At 45.1% G+C, this 21,684-nt stretch overlaps 1 protein-coding gene across 1 annotated transcript in view; it reads right to left on the minus strand.

Annotated features, from left to right (window-relative positions):
- The window catches only part of TMC5 (transmembrane channel like 5), a 524,224-nt gene that overhangs the window by 204,602 nt on the left and 297,938 nt on the right, over nucleotides 1-21,684 (minus strand). The window contains exon 12 of the mRNA XM_085628842.1: nucleotides 4,497-4,654. Within this exon, the coding sequence (XP_085484968.1) occupies nucleotides 4,497-4,654 (158 nt within the window). The remainder of the gene's footprint in view (nucleotides 1-4,496; nucleotides 4,655-21,684) is intronic.

Genomic DNA, 21,684 nt, shown 5'->3' on the forward strand with positions numbered 1-21,684 from the left:
CCCATAACTAGTTGCTGCTCTGTCCTTATTCGTCACCAGAACGTGTAGGCAGTATCAGGGATGGAACGCGGCCTCGCTTGTACAGTAGGTGAAATCTCGTGGAGGAGCTACACGCTCGCTATATTAGGCTGTACATTACCGGGGTGGGCGTGTGTGACTTTTCGCACTCGTGTTTTATCCTCTGGTTACTGCCTCTGCCTTGTGTGGTCGTGGTTGGGGCCTGATCTACTCTTTCATAGTGAGGTGAGCCTTCACTGGTTCTTGACTTCCCCGTGTCTCAGCTACGGGCTTGCTGGTATGCGTTTAGATGTCTCTGGGCACTATCCAGCAGTTTTATTTCCCATTGATGCTTCAGTGTGGGGGAGGGCAATCTTGCTATTTTGGCTGGTCAACTACGTCTTCTTGACCTTGACGTGTTGCGGATCAGCGCAGAGCAGGTTAGCGTTGTCTCCTTACGTCCTTGCTTTAACGCTGCAGGATTATTGCGCCTCTCACCTCCGTATGGTGACGGCCTAGGCCCGATCTGGCACTCAGGCAACTCCCCGTCTTTTCAGATGCTGCGCTGTTTCCCACCGTGTCCGCGCAGTCTAGGCCCAGTTCAACCATGGGGCCCAGCTCGGGCGGTGTCCACCTGATTCTTCACTGTCTTGCGTAGCAGCCACAGCGCGGTCCAGGATATGGCAGTGACCTCTCCTAGTCACACACACATGGCATCAGTCCAGGCAGGGGGTCAGGCGTAGGCTACTCACCTCTGTATGCACGCGGCAGTCTCCCTCAACGGCTTCGCAACACAGCTCCAACGCACTCGCAGTTCTTCCCAGGGGTCACGAGCCGCCTCGGTTTCCTTCCCTCCCTGCTTTTGCGGTGGTGCTCTGGTGTTTTAGGCACACCCCAATAGCGGGTGTCCACTGTTCCCTTTCAGCAGGGGTCACTTCAGTTCCTAAGCCGGAGGGGCTCAATATTTCATTGCCGCTTAACTCTCGCGGTCTTGTAAGTGCGGGCCCTCGCCTCATGGGCCACGTCTGTAGGCCATAGTGTTTCACCATTTATACGTGCGTCACCGCTGGGTCTCTGCGGGGTTCGTCCACCTGATTCTTTACTGCCTTGCGCAGCGGCCCCAGCGCGGTCCAGGATATGGCAGTCACCTCGCCCAGTCACACACTCATGGTATCAGTCCAGGCAGGGGGAAGGGGGTCAGGGACAGGCCGCTGACCTCTGTACGTGCACGGCAGCCTCCCTCAACGGCTCCGCAACACAGCTCCGACGCGCTTACAGTTCTTCTCAGGGGTCGCCGAGCCGCCTCAGTTTCCTTCCCTTCCTGCCTTCTCGGTGGCGCTCAGGTGTTTTAGGCGCACACCGATGGTGGGCATCTGCTGTTTCCTTTCAGCAGGGGGCACTTTAGTTCCTAAGCCTGAGGGGCCCGGTAATTCGTTGCCGTTTCACACTCGCTCTGGCGGTCTTGTAAATGTGGGCCCACACCTCATGGGCCATGTCTGTAGGCCTCAGTATTCCACTATTTGTACATGAGTCACCGCTGGCCTCTGCAGGGTTCGCAGTCATGACGGTGGCTCGTAGGTGTTTTGGGCGGGCACAGGCAGCAGCTGTCTGCGGCGCCCCCCAGCAGTGACCACTGCGTTTTTCTCTCTGGCCGGGGGAGCTCAGCTCCTCCCGATTGCTGCTCAAGCCTCTGGGTGTGCTCGGCGACGCTGGCCAGCGTCTCGCGGGTCACAATAGCAGGCCTTGACATTGCGCCACTCGCGCGCTCCTCATCGTCGGATCCTGCGGGCTCGCAGTCATGGCTTTCCTCGCCTCCTCTGCTCTTCTCCGCTACGAGCGTGGGCCGCCACTGCACAGGCACTTTTGCGTCATATGGCTGCGCCTGGATGGAGGGGGATACTAATGTTCAGCAGGATAATTAGGGGTGCGAAGACGGAACTCTAGCAACTCGCTTCCGCCATGTTTGGCTGGCTGGCCACGCCCTGTCAACAGAAACTCTTTTCTCACAAGAAAAATAAAGACATGCCACGTATTGTTAAGACTGAATTCCTCTGCAAGGCGCTGGAAAGCCATGCCGCCATGCCCTGTGTTTGTTTCCGTTGACTCTGAACCTTTTATCTCAATGAGTTTCACAATAATTTGAGGTCATTTGTGGGTCTCCCATTATCTGGCCATCAGACTCCAGACCCAAGATTTGCCGTCTAGTGGGCGCCAAAGTACCCTCTGTTGTGGATGGTGGATACTGACTGCTCTGCTCAGGATAGACAGACAATGGGAGCAGCCAAATTGAAGTGAAAGGGGGGACCTTTTTACCTGCATCCTTCTTGAGGAGTTTCCTAAGATCTGACCCATGTAAAAGGTCTGGTCATTGTTCAATAACTCAACACATTAGATCTTGTCTAGGAGAAGCATAGAGTGGGCTTATTTACATGTGTATGTAATATTGCAGATAAGTGTGAAGCCTGGAAGCCTGTTTGAGTGCATGCTCAGGGCCACTAGACTCGATGTGCGTGTGTCTAAATGGCTGGATTTATGCTAAGTTGTTTCTATTGTTCTGGTGAAAGAAACCATTATCCTCAGAAATTGCTGCTGTTCCACTGCCAGTCTAAATACCAACCCCTCTCTTCTGCCTGCACTAACTTATTTCCTTACAACCTTGGTCTGCTCTCTAGGGAAATATAAAAATTCCTTCTGGTCCAGCCTAAACCACTCCAGAGTCTGTCAGGATTGGAGGATACCCCTGGAGTCAAAAGGTGCAGACAAGTTGATTTATAAAAACTGACAACAAATACTGGGTCTCAAGATCAGTACTGGCTTCCACGTCGATCCACCATCCAAGGAGGTGCTGCTCACCAGTGTTACTTGGAAGAGCCTGTGGTTCGGGGAAGAACTGGTGTGAGAAGAGACTGTTGCATGTAGAAAGGATGCTGGATTGCAGCTCTGACCGAGAGTGATTGTCTATTAATAATGTCCAGAACCAGCTCCATGACATAAGCACCCCTCCTGGCAAGCTACTTTATAAACTATCCCCACTATCTGTTCACCTGGAGGCCAGAGAAAGAGTTGTCACCTTCATCTACTGTTGAAGGTGTGCCTTCTCCATTCCTAACCCTGACCATGCTGCATGTCAACCTGTGTGCACATTCCAGCTGTCTCAGTGAACTGGAGGATTTCCTCGACTTCCACTACTAACTTGGGTACTTGAGAAGTAGCCACAGCAGGTTGCCTCAAATCCAGAACCAATGACTCCATCTTTCTAGTTTCAGAGTTATACACATTTGAGCTCTCCTCCCCAACCCCATAATGTACATTGTCTCCAGCTCTGTCCTCTACACAGGCATAGAATTTCTCACCTGCGACTAGTAATTGTCCAGCTGTAGGTCATTTAATTCTTTCTGACAACCAACAAGGGTGCTATGGTGTACTGGCTAATATGGACCATTACCCTTGACTTAAATCTTTTTCTAGCACTTAGCGGGTAAGAACTATAATAATGTTTTGGGTCATATCTCTGGCCAGGAAGATACTAGAGACCACTGGTTTTCTTTGATGTACATTGGTTTATGTGCAACATATTTTTCTTATGTGGATTAAACCTATAAGTAAAGCACTGAATGGGCATATTAAAGTGTCATGCTATATTCTGAGTGTCCATGAGTAACCATACCTACAAGGCATCCTTGAGTAAGCAATTGACTGCTCTGCCACGCTACCCTAGGAAAGGCAAGTGCCAAAAGGCACCACTATGTCATTCAGTATTGGGGTCCAACAGTACAGTGACCACTGAACATCAATAGTAAATGACTCCAATTGTCACAAAGGAAGTCCAATAATGACTAACTTCTTTGTGTAATCAATGGGCAGGGGGGCATGATGTTGTTTTTTGGGCTCAGTAGGTTTGTTTTGCCTTCCCTATTGAACAGATTAAACCACACAGTTTGTTAAAACCTTTCTGCCTGTAGGTAATGTTAGTTATAAAATGATACACTTCTTTCACTTTCAATCTACTTTGGTGATCTATATTATAAACAGGCCTGTGAGAGCAGGGTATACATTGAATGTGAACGGTTTGTGCCTATCAACATTGGGAAGGAATTCAATGGAAACGTTATGTGAATTGAATGTGAGTGAGATCATCGAAGTGTCAGAAGAGTTGGCTCCAATCATTGCCTCTTGGAAGTACAAGATGTAGCTAGGGATTTGACTAGACTTAAGAGTTCTTAATGGAAAAATATGAAAGGATCGATAGCCATTGAAAAATATAGATGAAATGTTGGCTACACTTGGGAGAGCATAGATAAGTAATCGCTCTACATATGCAATTGACGCTAAGGATAATCTGACTCTACTGGGAAAAGTGTGGTTTGTGGTGGAGAAGATTGTGAAACCACCATACATTAACTGAAAAACAAGCAGTTGAAATACTTTAATCAAGCTCCTGGCTTGTTCACTCATGCCCGTGCACATACATACAACAAAGAAACATTATGATACTGTACCTAAGAATGAGGACGTATGTCTCATGGCGAGGGTACTTAAATGTTTCTACAAATCCAAATAATGAGTAGATGAATGGCATGATAAGATTTATGATAGCTACCACAGCTGGAAGTACTAATGTTGTAGCTTGAAGGTCAAGTTCACTTTTACTTGCAGCCTAAGATCATATAAAAAAAGAGAAGATTTCTCATTACACATACCATTCATTACAAGCAACTGTAAGGTGAAATGCTATTACGGTTTAATAGTGACTACAATTTGTGATTGCATTTTTGAAGATACAAAATATTGATGAAGTAAAACACAAGAACAAACACCACCACACAAGACCAACCCCATTGTTAAGGAAACATCGAATCCATGACTGCACAAAATAGCACTGCAGATCATTATGTCATCACAATGGGAGACTATCCCTTACCTGATTAGAAGCAGTATAATGTATGCATGAAGGGTTATGATTTCCTGTTGTTAGATCAGTGGAAACACTAAGCAGGTGTTTTGCAGAAGTGGTCCTTGTTGGTTGGCAATGGCACCTGAACATAGCTAATCTGGTTTTCAAGCTGTCTGCAGAAGTGCCTAGAACTACACGGGGACCTTCTTCTCCTCTGAATGATATTCTGTGACTCTTTAAACCTTTATCAGAAGGATCATTGCAGAAAGCAAATTACCCTGACCTCTGGCTCATTTACATTTCAACACAATGGTGTAACAGTATGACAATGATCAACATGGGTCAAAATCATTGTACATTGACGCTACCACATCAGATAGGAAATAGCGTCTTATAATTTATGCAGCGCTTTGAATGTACATTTTTACAAGCACATTCAAAGGGTAAGGAAGCAGGAGATGAAGGTACCTGATTCAATCAATCAATCAGGGGTTGGTAAAGCGCAGCTACTCACTTGCGAGGGTCTCAAGGTGCTAGGGGGTAAGGGGGTGGCTCTGTTGAGTGCTGGGGTCATCTGAAGAGCCAGGTCTTGAGGTCCTTCCTGATCAGGAGGTGTAGGGGGAGGTAATTTCAGGCCTTGGCTGCGAGGTAGGAGAAGGACCTTCTTCCCGTTCTAGTCTTGTAGATGTGTGGGATGGTGCCAGAGAGAGGTCAGCTGGTCTTAGGTGTCTCATGGGTGCGTGGAAGGAGAGGCGGTTGTTCAGGTATGATGATCAGATGTTGTGGAGGACGTTGTATGCATGATTGAGGAGCTTGAAGGTTATTCTTCTTTCAATGGGGAGCCAGTGAAGATCGTGGAGGTGTTGGGTGATGTGGTTGTGACAGGGGATGTCTAGGATCAGTCTGGCTGTGACGTTCTGGACGATCCTGAGTTTACAAAGTAGTTTTTTCTTGATTCCAGCATAGAGACTGTTGCCATAGTCCAGTCTGCTACTGATGAGGGCGTGTGTTGGACTTGGCCCTTTTTGCAGGGTCATCCCTGAACTTTTTGCCTTCCTCCTATATTTTTCTGACCTGTTGTTGGCTGTTTTATGACTCGGGGCACTTTATCACTGCTGATCAGTGCTAAAGTGCATATGTTCTCCCTATGGTAAATTGATGTATGGATTAGTGATTCCATGATTGGCTGGTTTGGTTTACTTGTCAGACCCTAGTACAGTGCACTGAGTGTGCCCAGGGCTTGTAAACCAAATGCTGCTGGCGGGCTTGCAGCACTGGTTGTGCCACCCACAGAAGCAGCCTGTTAAAGTGTGTCTAAGGCTTGCCATTGCAGAGCCTGTGTGCAGTCTGGTGCTGACATGCTGACTGGGCAAGTGTACCCACTTGGCAGTCCCTAAACCTTCCCTTTTCTTCATATCAGACACCCCTATGGTAGGCCCAAGGGCAGGGTGCATTGTAAGTATAAGGTAGGACGTGCCCTGGTGTGTGTGGCATGTCCCAATAGTGAATTACAGCCATTTTTTTTCACTATTGCAAGGCTACCTGTTCCCCATAGGCCAGAATGGGCAGTTTGATTATTACTTCTTGTAATCCTAACTGACTCAGGGAACATGGTAGAAATTTGAGTTTAGTATGCCTGTATTCCTTTTCTGGAGTTTGAGTGACAGGGGCTGGGGAATTCCAGGGGGTTGGGGAATTCCCGGAGACAGGGCGAGTCAGCACAGAGCTGAATAGAGAGATCACCATGTAGATGGGTGGGAGGAGTTGCACCTGGGACCGGAATAGGGCTATGCTTTCTCTCCACAATGCCGGATCCAGCTCCTGTGGTGCGTCTGATGTCTCTGCCCTGCACTGTGAAAGGAAAGAAGGAGTCATGTCAACAAAGTGCTCCAGGACTGACACTGGTTTGGACTAGGCAAAGGCCTCTCTGCCTTCAGAGAACAAAGAGAAACTGGGTATAAATATTGGGACCCAAACCCAAGAACTTTAGATCACTTTGGGAAACAAAAAGAAACCTTTGCTGAGGAGTGGAATCAGAAGAAACTGAAGAGAGACTATCCCTAAGCTGAAGTGGTGCTTGGGGGATTGGCCTGCAGTGGTTGCCTGACTGCCAAAGAGAGGAGAAAGGAACTTTGTGTACTTTATTCAACTTGTGAAGGATCTCCAAGGGCTTGGAAAAGAACTTGACTCCTGCTGAAGTCTCAGGGACAACAGACTTCACCCACAGAGTTCCTTGGAAGTGCCTGCTGCTTTGCGAGGCTTTCTGAGGGACTGCGTGTCGCAAGGAGCTGGAAGCGCAACTCACGAGCAAGAGGCGTGTCGCCGAACTACCGCTGCCGCTTCACAACACGAAGCGCCTCGCATCGCCGGAGAAGAGGATCGACGTCGCATCAGATGCCGCCGCATTTCCGGGAAGCGTGTCGCAGGGCCTTTCGCGGCTCCTCACCGGAGAAGAGGATCGACGTCGCATCAGACGCTGCCGCATCACCAGGAAGAGTATCGCATGGCCTGTCTCGGCTCGCAGCGTTGTGGAAGCAACTCGCATCACCAGGGGAGAGGGTCGACGTCGCATCAGACGCCGCTGCATCACTGGGAAGCGTGTCGCAGGGCCTGCCGCGGCTCGCATCGTGAGGAAACATCTCGCATCGCCAGAGAAGAGGATCGACGTCGCATCAGATGCCGCAGCATCACCGGGAAGCGTGTCGCATCAAGAAGAAAGCGCCATCTTTGTTTCTTTGCACCGGATCTTCAACGCATCACCGTTCTTGCAACACTTTCGTAGTCTTGCATTATGTATCTTCAGGTACATTGAACTCTGAGTGTCGCAATTACCATCTTAAGAGAACTAAGCTAAATTCTACCATTTTAAAGTAACAGTATTGTGGATTTTTGTCGTTTGTGGTCTTGTGATAAGTCTATATAAAGAATACTTATTTTTGATATAAAACTTGTGTGGTGTCCATCTGTAGTGTTGTCACTTGGTTACTGTATGTGGTCACAAATGCTTTACACACTGCCTCAGAGATAAGACTGTCTGCTCTTGCCAAGCTACCAAGGGGGTGAGCAGGGGTTATTTTAGGAGTGTACCCCCTTACCCTGACTAGACGCAAGGGTCCCTATTTGTCACAGGTACCTACCTATGCCAACTAGAGACCCCCAAATCTAACAGCATGACCATTTTTCTAGATTCGGATGAGATCCATCTGAACTTTTTTTGAGTATACGGAGGGTGTTGACACAGGCCAAGGATACGGCGTTGATCTGGCGGTTCATCATGAGCGATGAGTCTAGTATGATACCGAGGGTTCGTGCGTGGTCTGTCAGGGGGGTTCTGAGGGCAGGGGGCCACCAGGTGTTGTTCCACGTGGAGGGGGTGAAGCCAAGAATAAGGACTTCTGTTCTCTCTGTTTTGAGTTTCAGGCATCTCCACTTCATCCAGGTGGCGATTACTTTCATCCCTTCTTAGAAGTTGTGCCAGGTGATGTTGGGTTCTTTGGTGAGGGAGAGGATGAACTGGGTTTTGTCAGTGTAGGAGACGATGTTGATCCAGTGGTTTCTGACGATGGTTGCAAGGGGGGCCATGTAGATGTTGAAGAGGGTGGGTCTGAGGTAGGATCCCTGGGGTACTCCACATCTGGATGTTGTTTCCGAGAGGTAGGACGGGAGTCTGTCTCGCTGAGTTCTACCTGTAAGAAATGAGCATATCCAGTCAAGTGCCTTTCCACTGATGCCGGTGTTGTGGAGTCTGGTGGCTAGTGTGGGTTGGGAGACGGTGTCGAAGGCAACTGAGAGGTCCAGGAGGATGAGGGCTGCCATTTGGACCTGGTGGAGGAGGGAGCGGATGTCGTCAGTAGCGGCGACTAGGGAGGTCTTGATGCTGTGGTTGCTGCCAAATCTGGATTGGGAAATGTCCAGGACGCTGTTGGCTTCGATGAAGTTTGCTAGCTGGGTGTTGACTGCCTTTTTGATGACCCTGGCTATGAATGGAAACATGGAGATGAGCCTGAAGTTCTTGAGGTCCGTCAGGTCTGCAGAGGGTTTCTACAGGAGAGGGGTGACTTCAGCGTGTTTCCAGTCATCAGGAATGTGGCGGTTTCAAGGGAGCAGTTGATCGTCTGGTGTTGTTCGGGTGCGATGGCCGTGGCTGCTCTGTGGAATATGTGGGGTGGGCAGGGGTCTGAGGGTGCTCCGGAGTGGATGCTCTTCATGGTCTTTATGGTGTTTTCTGTCATGAGAGGGGTCCAAGTGAGCAGGGTCTGTTGGGTGGCGTTGCCGGGGGTGGGAGCTGGAGTGGTGTGGAGGTCTTGGTTGTCGAAGTTGTCGTAGATCATCTTAATCTTGAGGTGAAAGGAGATGCTGAGTGTGTTGCAGAGGTCTTGGGAGGGTGGGACGTCTGTTGTTTCGCTGCACATTTTGACAAATTCCTTGATGATGGAGAAGAGTTCTTTGGAGTTGAGAGCGTTGGTGAGGATTCTGTCTTGGAGGAGATTCTTCTTTGTGGATTTGATGAGTTGGTGGTGTGTTGTGGAGGCTGCTCTGTAGGTGGTGCATGTTTCTGGTTTTTTTTATGTTCCTCCGTGTCTTTTCCAGTCATCGGCAGAAGCTCTTGGATCCTTTAAGTTCAGGGGTGAACCAGCTTGCTTACTTGATGTGTGGTCCTGTGGGTTTCTAGAGGGGGGCAGTTGTGTCTGCGCAGTTCGTGATCCAGCAGTGGAGGTTGCGTGGAGCCGTGTTAGCGCCTGGCGTTGTCGGTGGTGTGGTGCTGATGAGGGCGGAGGTGAGCTGGTCTTCAGTGACTTTATTCCAGCTTCTACAGGGAGGCTGTGGGCATGCTTGTGTATGGTGGGTTTTCTGACAGACAAGTGGATGCAGTGGTGATCTGTCCAGATGAGTTCCATGGTGTGGCTGTAGATTAGAAAGAACAGATGCAAACATTTACTGCCAACATAGGTGAAATGACATTATGCTCCCTCTCTGTCAAAGCATTATATCTGAGTACTTACCTATGATTTAACATATGATATATGATAAGCCAGGTATCGGGTTAGAGGGGTGCAGGGGGGATAAGACACTGCCTCACTTGGGTTATCAGTGGTCCTGTGGTAGGGAAGAATACAGGGTACTTTACAAGGAACTGAGTGCCTTGATATATAGTCAGCCAATGAGTCATGCCGGAGGAGTTGTGGGAAGGGGGTGGAGGGAGGGGGGAGGGGATGTTTTACGGTATAGATGATCGATTTAGGATTAGTTGTATTGATTATGCACTGGACCTGTTGAGTGATTGCTCTACTATTCCTATGCCTGTAACATGACCTCGCATGGAGATTTGATGGTGGAATTACTAGAGGCTATATTGCAAGGTGTATAGGGGGAGCGATAATTCAGAGAGTATGTCACCAGGTACCAGTGGGCATGGCTATACTAGGAAAGCTGTCCAGTTGGAGGTTTTACGTAAGTGTTGATTGCTGACTGTAATGTGCTTGCATGATCTCAAATGTTAATAAACATATTTTACAAAAAAAAAAAAATGATATATGATAAGCCAATATATGATATTTGATGTAATAAGTATGCAACCAGGCGTGTGTGAAAAAATCATACACATATTAGGATTAAAAAGTACACCTTTTGACAAATATTATGTTCAGTTGGCCAATCTTATTTATTTTAGTGGTGTTCCCTAATAATCTGCATTATTTGCACACACCTAAAAGAAGAAGTATTAAGGTGCTTGACATGCTCAGGGTTTTTTGTACAAATTCAAGGCTGTTAGAAATCCATCCTGCGACAAGGGCTTCAAAGAATTGGCTGCCAACTGTTACATACTACATACCACATACAGAAGCAGGAGCACAGCTCTGAATTGGGTCTGAAGCAGTGATAAGCATTTGTTCACATACCGGATACAGAGGAAAGAATAATGCTGCTCTAGGGAGAAATTTGTGAACATTGGGTCTTTAGTTGAAAAATGAAATACATTGTTAACAGACAAGAATTAAGTTTAATTTTGCTCTAAATATACATGCAAAAACAGTAGGGGGAAAGGTTTTGAAAATGAAATTAACATTTGCTTGCATTGCATGTGTTATGTGAAGGTGGTAAGCACCGGCAATAATCTATATTTGGGGTTTCTGGTTTTAAGTTAAAATCAATTATAAAGGATAACAGTCTGCAGCAGCTAATATTGGCTTTTCGGTGAAAACCGGAAAATACTGAATTTTACAACACTTATACTGCTTTAGCAACCTGTGTTGTAAAAGCAGTATAAGCATAGTCCCTATTTCCAAGCGCTTTGTATAATGGATGCTCTCACAATGCCACACCAAGTATAGCCTTATGGCCATTTCTAATGTTTCTGGGCTCCAAGGATCTACTTGAAACTCCGCAGCTCTGCAATTTTGGGACTATGTAGCACCTCGCCTGAAAAGCAGAGTCATGCACTGTGCATTGTGCTGTGCAACATTGCAATATACAACGGCAACATCTCAATCTGAATTTGTTTTTGGTTTACAAGATGGAAAACATACCAGAACTGTGCATGTGGAACAACGGCCGCACAGAAAACAAAGATAAAGTAGCTGGTGAAATTCTTACATATGCCTGCAGTAATCACCCTACTACCTTCAAATAAAAACAGGCCAACATACCTGGCAGAAGTCACTGCTTAGCTGTCCTTGCACTGACTTTCAAACAAACACAATAATCCTGATTCAAAAAGATGTTGCTGTGAGTAGATTTGATTTACTCTTGTAGTACTCTTGACTTACTCTTCTTTCAAGCAGTAATACTACAATAATAATAATACAGTAATACAGTAATACTAGCTTGCTCTTGGAATTCACAAATGTTTTGCTGTGAATCATTTTTGAAACTTACTTCATGAATTCAGGAGTAAGCTAAGAGTGCTACAAGAATACGTCACACCAAAACCTTTGTGAATATTTGGGAATTGGGCCCAATATGTGGTAAGCACAGACCAATAAATTAAAATGAAAACATGAAGAATAAAAGAAAACGTTCATTAAAGAACACAGACCTTGCTTTGTGGTCTTCCTACATTTAGAATGTACAATGAATTGTATCACTATTACTGGAAATATCAGTTTTCAACAAAAAAAGTGCACCTCCAACCGATCTTTTTCTAGATGCGTGCCCAAGATCTGGAACTCATGCCGTCCTGACATGTATCATAGCATTAAAAAAACTACAACTCTTTCTTTTCAACCTCTGCTTCCTTTCTCTTGTACACAGTTGAAAGTCCGATCTCGAACCATGGTAATTGTCATTTGGAACTTACTGGTTCTCTTCACTAGACTTTATATGTTGGGAACTTCTACCCTCTGACAAGCACTGCAAGATCCTAATGCAACTTGGCGATTCTCCAAGATCCAGTCAGTTTCTATTTCTTTACTTTATAAGTTACAGGAAGACAATGCTTCACTCCATGCTTTTTAATCCTAGTGTACTATTTTTCTTTACTGATTGCTTTTCTGAAGTTTTGCGGTGGTACTTGTTTCTTTTTACACATATTTGTTCTAGATAATGCCACTTTCTTAGGTTTTACAAACTTATTCTAACTGAAATGCTCTGATGCTAATGGGCCTCACACATGCTATAAAAAAACTTCAAATAACTACTGAAATATATATCTCCAACTATATACTGCCTTGGACTGCGGTGGGTCTGGTCCGCTGGGAAGAGGAGTTTGAGGGCTGGAAAACAACAAAGGCAGGGGGTGAAAGAAATAATGGGAGGTACCTGATAGACCAGATTCAATAAATGATAGAAGGACAGGTTGAGGAGAAGGAACGCTTTGAAAACACTGAAAAAGCTACAACAGACTTAACAACAAATAGAAAATGAAACTGGAAAGTCTAAGTATATTTCATCATTCGACTTTAACCCAGAGGAAAAGAAAGGCAGAAAAATGGAGAAAGAGAATGAATCTGAATTGAAAAGAATAATTAAGGGAGAAAGGACAGATAAAAAAAAAGAATCTGCAAAAGTGAGATAAAGAGACAGGGTGCCGAATGGCAAACATTTTTGTCTGGCCCTATAAGATGCCGTCGGTGGTCAGTATTGCAGTGCTTGGTGCAAGCACCTTTAACCACATTTTCATGAAAACAGATTTGTAGCGGTGGCAAAATGTGACCGAAATATTTTGTACATATATTTTGTGTTGCATTTTTTGTGAGGCGATGTTTTGTTTTTTAGTACTGGTATATGTTCTGCTGCATTATTGCACTGTGTTGTTTTTTTTAAATTGTGTTTCATGCTGATTTGCCTCTTTGTTGTATTGTGCACTATTATGTTGATGTTGCGTTTGTAATTTTGCTTTTAGTTTTGGTACTGTGTTGTGTTCTGTGATTACTTTATAGATGTCAAAAAGTTGCTACATTTACAGTGAAAAGCAACACCTTCCTTTAAAGTTCCAGTGACAAACATTTACCACCGCCTAAGGCCTAAGTGGTAGCATAATCCTGTTCCAGCTCTTCAAGAATTTAAGGAACCTATTCACTTTAAACTGTGGCAGAGACTCTGTCTTAAATTTTCACTTCTAACACTAACTTTATATGGTGTGGCAACAAAAGTGAAGGGCAGATTAAGAAAGAATCATGAGGTGGAATCAAGACTAGGCAGCATTGGTGTTCGGTAACCTTATAAGGAAAACTTTGGACCCCTATATATATTCCATTATTTTAGTTTTTACAAATAAAGCAATGAATGTTAAAGAATCAGAAAATTAATTTCATTGGCTAATAGATCGTATAAAGTTGCTATATGTATTGACTTTCTCGCTGCCCAAAATTAAACACTTGAATAATGCAGGATGTGAAGTAATGTCAAGTAATTTATGTATGCTTCTTATGGATACATATCTAAGGCATCTCATTATTCACCTGTTCAATCATTTCACTTTAAATCTACCTGCATCGGAGACTAAGCTATGTTACAACCTTCATGTGCGGTAACAGGTGTGTATGCAAACAGTGTGTTTTTGTGGGTTTTGAAACATGCTCCATGTATATAGAAATGGCACCTATCCAGTTCAACGGGATCTGTCTGTTGGCATTCTTTCTTGTCATGCATGCAAATGCTTTCCGTGCAAACATTTGTTGCCTATTATTTACCACTGTGCTCTATCCGGCGTCTAGCCAGAACAATTACGCCTGCATGCACGGCCGGAAAGGCCCTTTTTCCCACCAGGCATTTCCCCGGTGGACTGGGGCGCTTGGAGGCTTGCTTTGAAAGCCCAGGAGGGATCCCTGGGGCCTCTGTCACTTTCCACAGCTTCCTGAGGTCAGTTACAACAGGTACGGGGAAGATTCAAGTAACAGAGAGGGGGAGGGAAGGGGAAAATAGAGAAAAGTGATCAGAGAGGAAGTAGAGAGGAGAAAAGGCAAAAGAGAGAATGGATGGATAGAAAGAGAGAGATTTAATCACATTTGCTAGGGCTTCTTTTTGTTCCCCAGTCTTGCCCTGTCTGCATGGTGAGAAATGTGCTATGTATAGTTCTGCATACAACTAATCTCTTATATTACACTGAAGAGCAATCTTGTCCTGTCACCGTCACCTCGCGTTGCCTGCCACACAATGCAGTGATGTTAAGGGGTTTAGGGAAACAATGGTTCTGATGTGACCTAAAGATCCATTCAAGAGTGACCCTCCTGGGGGGCACTAACAATTGAGAGTGGGAAATTAATTCTTGATGGCAGTGGTAAGTAATATACAAAGGGATCGTAAAGTCAAGTATATACAGGTATTTATTCAAAAACAATAGTATTCAGGTGCTCACACAATAAGTGACAAAAAGCGTGGTGTGAAAAGTGAAGCTGAAAATAAAATATAACATCGCATTGACAACAGTATTGTGAACTCCTTAGAAAAGTTATACAAAGTAAAAGGAGTTCATGTTGTTGGGGGTCGCCGGCGTTTCGAACTCATTTATTTGAGTTCATCATCAGGACAAACATAGGTGAGCAAGCTGAATTGGGTATGAACGCTGTTAGTTGCACTTCATGCGTGGCAAGCGCCTGTGAGACGCTACGGTCCTTAACGTGAGCGCATGGATACTGTTGTGCAGAGTTAATGTGCACGATTGCAGAAGAAGGCCAGTCAAGGGCATATGTTCAGGGCCGATTATTTTTTGGGAAGAATCCAGGGCACTGAATGGAAGCCTGGAGACGAAACCGAGCATGTCTTTCTTCTGTGGCTAGAAAGAGGAAGTGGTATAATGAGGGAGGCATCTTCACCAGTAAACTACTCCAGTGTATGTCAATCCTGGGTGTTAGTAGTAGGTTATTTAAAATCGGTATGGCCAGTGAGTATAAGCTAGGGTGGCCCAGTCGTAAACTCAGCCTTTTCCAGGCCCAGCAGGTGGTTGCAGTAGTCTTCAGTGTGGTGCATCTTTAGAGAGGCCCATCAGGAGGAATTTGTGGAGGGGTGTGTCACAGACCTGATCCATTCAGATTGCAAGTAGGGGAGTCTGGCGTCAGGATTATACCAGTGCCTTACATAGTAAAATTGTGCTACCAAATAATAGAGCTGAAGGTTTGTCTGGGCAAGGTTAATATTTTTCAATTCTTGGAGGAACAAATTCCAATTCAAAACAGGTTGATTCAGAGGTGAGTAATCCTTTATTTACACTCTCACATAGGAGTGGGTATGAAGGATAAGGAGAGAGGTGGCACAACCAACACGTGTTTCGCCCCCTACATGGCCTATCGGCCTGGGGCTTCTTCAGGGCTGTACAGTAAGGGTTAATAAAGCCATTTGAAAGTATGCAGATACATATGAGAGTATGTAGCAAGAGAGTGAGAGAGAACACAGGTGGGTCAAGATGTGAAAGTACGTGAGGAGGAGAGAGGAAAGGGAGGAGGTGGATGAACAGAGTGATAGATGTTGCAGGACAGAGAGTATATAGTTGACATCGGAGAGTTAGTGAGGGAATAAATGGTGCATTTAAGGAAGAAAAAGGGGGTTGTAATGTAGTTGTCAAGTGAGGGTTAGTGAGGGAAATGCAGTTATAGACGGTATGTACAAGTTTAAATACAGTATGTGTCAAATTTTTAGAATGAAACATAATAATGATCATATCATATGTACATATTTTAGAGAAAGAGAACCAAGATAAAGAGCAGTACATGATTACAGCCGACCAAACCGGAAACATGAAGAGGTGCATAGTCCACGGTCATTTTTGACTAAGAAGAGAAACATTATTATATACAGTAGGATTATCGAAAAGGGCCATAAACGGAGATTGAGCACGTGGTTGTTACAAGTTACAGGGTAATTGGAATGTAGTCCATGTAAACGGAACGGAGAGAATGAGAGGTTCGACAGGTCATGGAACATATGGGCAGAGTAACAGAAATAACAGTGCGTACACAAAGCAAATTATGTGAGGCAAAAAACATTTCAAATGGAATGTGAGTAAGTAAAGGTTGTATATTTACAGAATCAATACTGGATCACGGGCAGCAGGGTGATGAGTTTGTATTTGGTTACCACGAAAGAAAAGGTCACAATTAGTCTTAGTAATAGGTCTGGTTGTCGAACATGCAGTGTAAGTCAGGCGATATCTAGATGGTCGAGAATAAAAGTGACTAGCTCATAGGCAAGTTGAGGTGATCTGTGATCGTGTGAAGGCGACTGGCGTGGTTGATAAGCGGTATCATACTAGATAGTGATTACATTATTCGGTTTTATCAGGTTGCAGGCGTGATCTCAATTAAAGCATCCAACGTAGTGCTGTCAGGGTTTGTGTACAATGAAATTGATCATTGGTATTAACGTGCACATGAAGGCTCCATGCGTGAACTATTATACGGTGGTGGGGATTCCAGCTGAGGTCGGCATCGCGGCAAAACACGGTCCCGATAAAGATTGGCGTGTTAAAATACGAGTGGCGCGGTAGTGAAAAAAGTTTTTGGGATTGAACGTACTCGTGACAGTTGAGGCTCAATTAATTCTGAAAGTGGGGTAGTCAAGGTGAAGCGTTATCACAGTAAGAGCAAAAGGTAATCAGAATGGGGCTTACCGGGTATTTTTGTATTAAGTAATTTCAACGAAGTACAAGGTAAAATACCGTGGGATTCTAAGGGGAGGGGATCAAAAAGAAAAAGATTTCCTTAGCGCATGGTTGAGGATAAATCCAGAAGGAAGTATGAGGTTTGTGGCAGCGCTGACCTCAAGTCGTGGATAATGCCTACTGCGAGTGTTCTGTTCGGTTCGGTGTTCGGTGTATGCCCTGAGCAAACAGCGTTTACAACGGGGCTCAGGGGAAAGACATCCGGGTTAGGACCCGGAAGTGGCCAGGTTGGCGCGAAAGGCGCCATTTTGGAATGGGAAAGGGACCTGGTAAATTTGGGATTCAAGAGGTTGATCAGGTACCAGATGTCAGGTGTAATCAGATATAGGACGGATAAGGTTCTGAATTGAAGTGTAGTAGGGAAATAGGGGTATGAGAAAATATGAGGAGAGCAGTTAGTCACATGTGGAATAGGATACGTAGAATTAATTAAGGTTACGAGGGATATGCAGAAGGTTCGAACCAAGAAGGTAATCTTGGCATATGTGGCAATATGTTCTTAATATTTATAAATTGCTCGTTCCCATGAGGGATGAAAAGAGAGTTAGGAATGTATTACCGGTTGTATTTCTGGAAAGGGGAGAAAAACAAATTCAGATACAATGGAAACCCTTATGATGGAGTTAGTCTTCTCCCAGCCATACATGCATTTCTGCATCCTTGTTAAGTCCCAGTTCAGTTGTTTTGAAAGTCATGATTAGCCCACTTTCGCGTCTTCGTAGTCTCAGTTCCCGGTTTCCCCCTCTTTTGGTTTGGTGTACAATCTCCAGACCAAAGAAAAGGAAATCCTTTTTGTGTTGATGTTTGTCCGCAAAGTGTTCTGTCAGGGGGTGGCCAGAGGTGTATTTATGGATATTGCGATAGTGTTCTTGTATCCGGATGCGCAGTGGTCGGATCGTACTGCCAATGTACGGTAGGTTGCATGGGCAGAGGATCACATAAATACAGAATTTACTATTGCAATCAATCCATTCTTTTATGATGAATTCTTTCCCTTGTGTCATTGGTATCTTTTTAGTTTTGTTGCGGCTTAATTTGCAAACACTGCAGTTTTTGCATGTGTGGTATCCTGGTGGTCTGTCCAGAAAAGTAGTAGCTTGTTTGCGTTTGTCTTCGAATTCTGATATGCACAGGATGTCTTTCAAGTTCGGGACACGTCTGAAGGTTATCTCAGGATATGTTTTAATGTCTTCAACTAGGTTCGGAGTGTGTTGTAACAGGTGCCAGTGTCTTTTCAGGCTTTGTCTTATTTGGTGATGGCCATTGTTGTAGTCTGTGATGAATCGCATTGCTGAGTTGTTCTTTTTTTCTCCCCTTCCATTGGTTGTGAACATCCGTTTGCGTTCTAACTTTGACACTGTAGTCATGGTGTTTTTGAGTGTGGATTGCTCATATCCTCTTTGGGATAGTCTTGATATGATCTCTTTCCCTTTTGTTTCAAAAACTTCATCCTCGCTGCAGTTCCTGCGGGTCCTCAGAAGTTCTCCTTTTGGGATATTTCTAATGTTGTGACGTGGGTGAAAGCTATCAGCTCGCAAGATGGAATTAGCTGCTGTGTCCTTTCTGTATAGTTTGCTATGTAGAGTGTTATCTTTGACATAGAGGGTAACGTCCAGGAAATTGACCTCCTTCTTGGAGAAGGTATGAGTCATTTTTATTCCCCAAGGGTTTTTGTCGAGTTTTTCCAGAAATCTTGTTAGGAGTGTTTCATCTCCTTGCCAGATGCATAAAATGTCGTCGATATATCGTCGCCAAAGTATTATGTGGGAGGTGAAATCGGCGAAGTCATGGTCCCACAGCCAGAATTTCTCCACATGGCTCATAAAGATGCATGCATACGGCGGCGCGAATTTGGCTCCCATAGCAGTACCGCGTCTCTGTCTGTATATCTTCCCATTGAAACTAAAGACGTTGTTTTCCAAACAGAAGTTCAGCATTTCAAGAGTCATTTTATTGCTTTCCAATAGGTTGGCTGAACTTCTGTTTGGAAAACAACGTGTGTGGAGAAATTCTGGCTGTGGGACCATGACTTCGCCGATTTCACCTCCCACATAATACTTTGGCGACGATATATCGACGACATTTTATGCAACCGAGATCGCGTACAACAGCGCCACACATAACTCCACACAACACACACCTCTTTTTAGCTCCTATGGTTTTCATCCCAGTTTCATTCCTTTTCTGATTCCATCTGTCACAATACGAAACTCCCAGAGGTACACAAGAGAATGCTTCATATCTGGAAAATCTTAACCAATACGCAGAAAAACCTCCAACATGCCAAAGAACAGAATAAGAAACAAGCAGACAGACACCGTAGGCCTGGTCCAACATACAAAAAGGGAGATCTAGTTTGGTTGTCCACAAGAAAAATCAGGTTTAAGAGACATAGCGTCATTAACCCTAAGTACATAGGCCCATACAAGGTTATAAACACATAAACCCTGTAGCAGTGAAAATACAGTTGCCTGCACATTTCTGTACACACCTGTTTTCTATGTTTCCCTTTTGAAGCCCTCTCATAGCCCTGTTAGGAAGCAGCCTATTCCCATATGGGTACAACAGGATTCAGAATATGAGGTTAAAGGCATACTTGATTCCAGAAAAACAAGACGAAAATTGTGGTATCTTGTTTCATGGAAAGGGTATGGTCCGGAGGAGGACTCATGGGAGCCTACTGGGGCGGCACATGTGTCACGTTTGGTGGCTGCTTTCCATAAAAGGTACCAGGACAAGCCATGCATCTGTCAGTGTTCTCCGGGAGGAGGATGTACTGTCAGGGCACATCAGCCCGGTGCACACTGACTGCTGGCTGCCGAGAGAAAGAGGAACAAGGACAAAAACCAACATTTCCCGCCGTCCCTTCTGATTGTGACGTCCCTCGTGACCAAAGCGCAGCATCAGGGACTCCAGATATACCGACGGTGGAGACCCCGAACGCTGCCGATAATTTTGGTGACTCCCGGTTCCCGAGCTGTCCCGGTCCTTCGTTTCGCAAGAGGCGGTAAGGGTGCTCATAGCACCAGCGTTACCTTCTCTAGGCATTACCTTGTTGTCCCCTCCTGGGACTCGTGTGATTGCGCTGCCATCTCCTCAATTGGCGAGAACGCGTTTTCAGCAGTCTCTTGCGGGGGAGAGAACCGAGCTGCTGCCTGGTGTTTCTGTCCTTCTCCCCTGTTGGCGAGACTTACGGTTTCCCGCGGTCTCATGCAGGGAAAAAATAGTGCTAAGAAAAAGTACAGTATGTAATCACCGCTTAAGCGCACACTCACATTGGAGTATAGAGAGGGAAGCGCATTGTTTCTTTTTCGACATTACTGCTTGGTCTGTGTCAAGTATTCTGGGGAGCCTGTGGTAAATAAAATAAATATTACCGGACTGAATTTCATGCGGAATCTTAAATTAAAGTAAATAGCTCAAAATAACAAGAGGCAGAATCCGTGGTATAAGAGGTTTCTAATGGGCTTTATTCCATTCAAAATGGCCGACTCGAGTCGCGGCCCTCAGGTTCCGTCACCACGAAGGTTCAGGAAGTGAAGTACAATAATTTATTAACAGACATGTATTTTTATAATAAGTACATTACAATGAAACGAATGTAGAAGGCGTAACATTTGATAAGAAAAATGACGTGACAGTGACATAATCGAAACTAGGCGTAATAAGGAATAAAAGAAACATGATTGGTTAGAATTATCAGACATAGGTGGATCTATAAGATAATACTTGGCATAGATGCGCGCGCGGCAGCATGACGTGTAATTGACGTGCAACTAGGGGGTGAAGGGGACTTGACATTTAGCTCTACAAGTGGAGACGAGAAGTCTGGGGTCAAGTCATCCTAATCCCAAATCATATCTAACATCCTATGTTTAAAGAACTATGTTATCCACAAGGAAGAGACTCTCGGACAGAATCTATTCTATACTGACTGTGTGCGTGTACAAGCGTCTAAGTGTCTATATGAGATGCGAGGGGCAGAAAACTTTCCATGGCAACAGGGCTATGAATCACTTGCAGGAGGACGGAAAGGCTGAGTCCTTTGCTTGTGAGCTAAAGGAAATGTTTACCTAAATCACTGGACAGGAATGCATCGGCTGAAGAGCAAAAGAGATAATTCGAAGGTGAAATACAACTTCTTGGCAGACAGGCGAAAACTAGCCGAGGCAGGCACCGTTAGCTGCACAGGGAGTAGGACAAAGTTCATGGATACAGATGCGAGCTCAAGCTGAAGCTGTCAGAGACAGAGAGCAGGGAAAGGCTTTGAGGACAGAATCGGGCCTACTCGCCTGAACTGTAAAAATGGAGTAACTTAGCCATATAAAGTCGGTGGCCTTTCATACTTAGGAATCGAATATCCAGCCCATTGATGGCGGATCTGACAGAGAACATGTTGACGGTAGACACACATATGTTTGCGTCTTAGAAACTGGAACTGGAGGGAACATACATGTACTTGTAACATGCATATAGAACCGTTGGGGTCCAAGATAGGGGACATAACTGATCAGGAAAATCCACATTTCCACATTCCCTCCTTGTCCCCTTCTTGCCCTTCACGAGACATCAATCTTCATCATTCCATTGATTTGCTCATGGAGCATCATTTCTTCTTCTTTCTTCTTCCGGGATCTTGAGCGAAAACTTTGATGTGGAATACACGATGTGGCACACAGACCACAAATCGCTGGTCCAC

The sequence above is a fragment of the Triturus cristatus genome, chromosome 10, assembly GCF_964204655.1.
Source record: "Triturus cristatus chromosome 10, aTriCri1.1, whole genome shotgun sequence".
In the NCBI taxonomy this organism is placed as follows: Eukaryota; Metazoa; Chordata; class Amphibia; order Caudata; family Salamandridae; genus Triturus; species Triturus cristatus.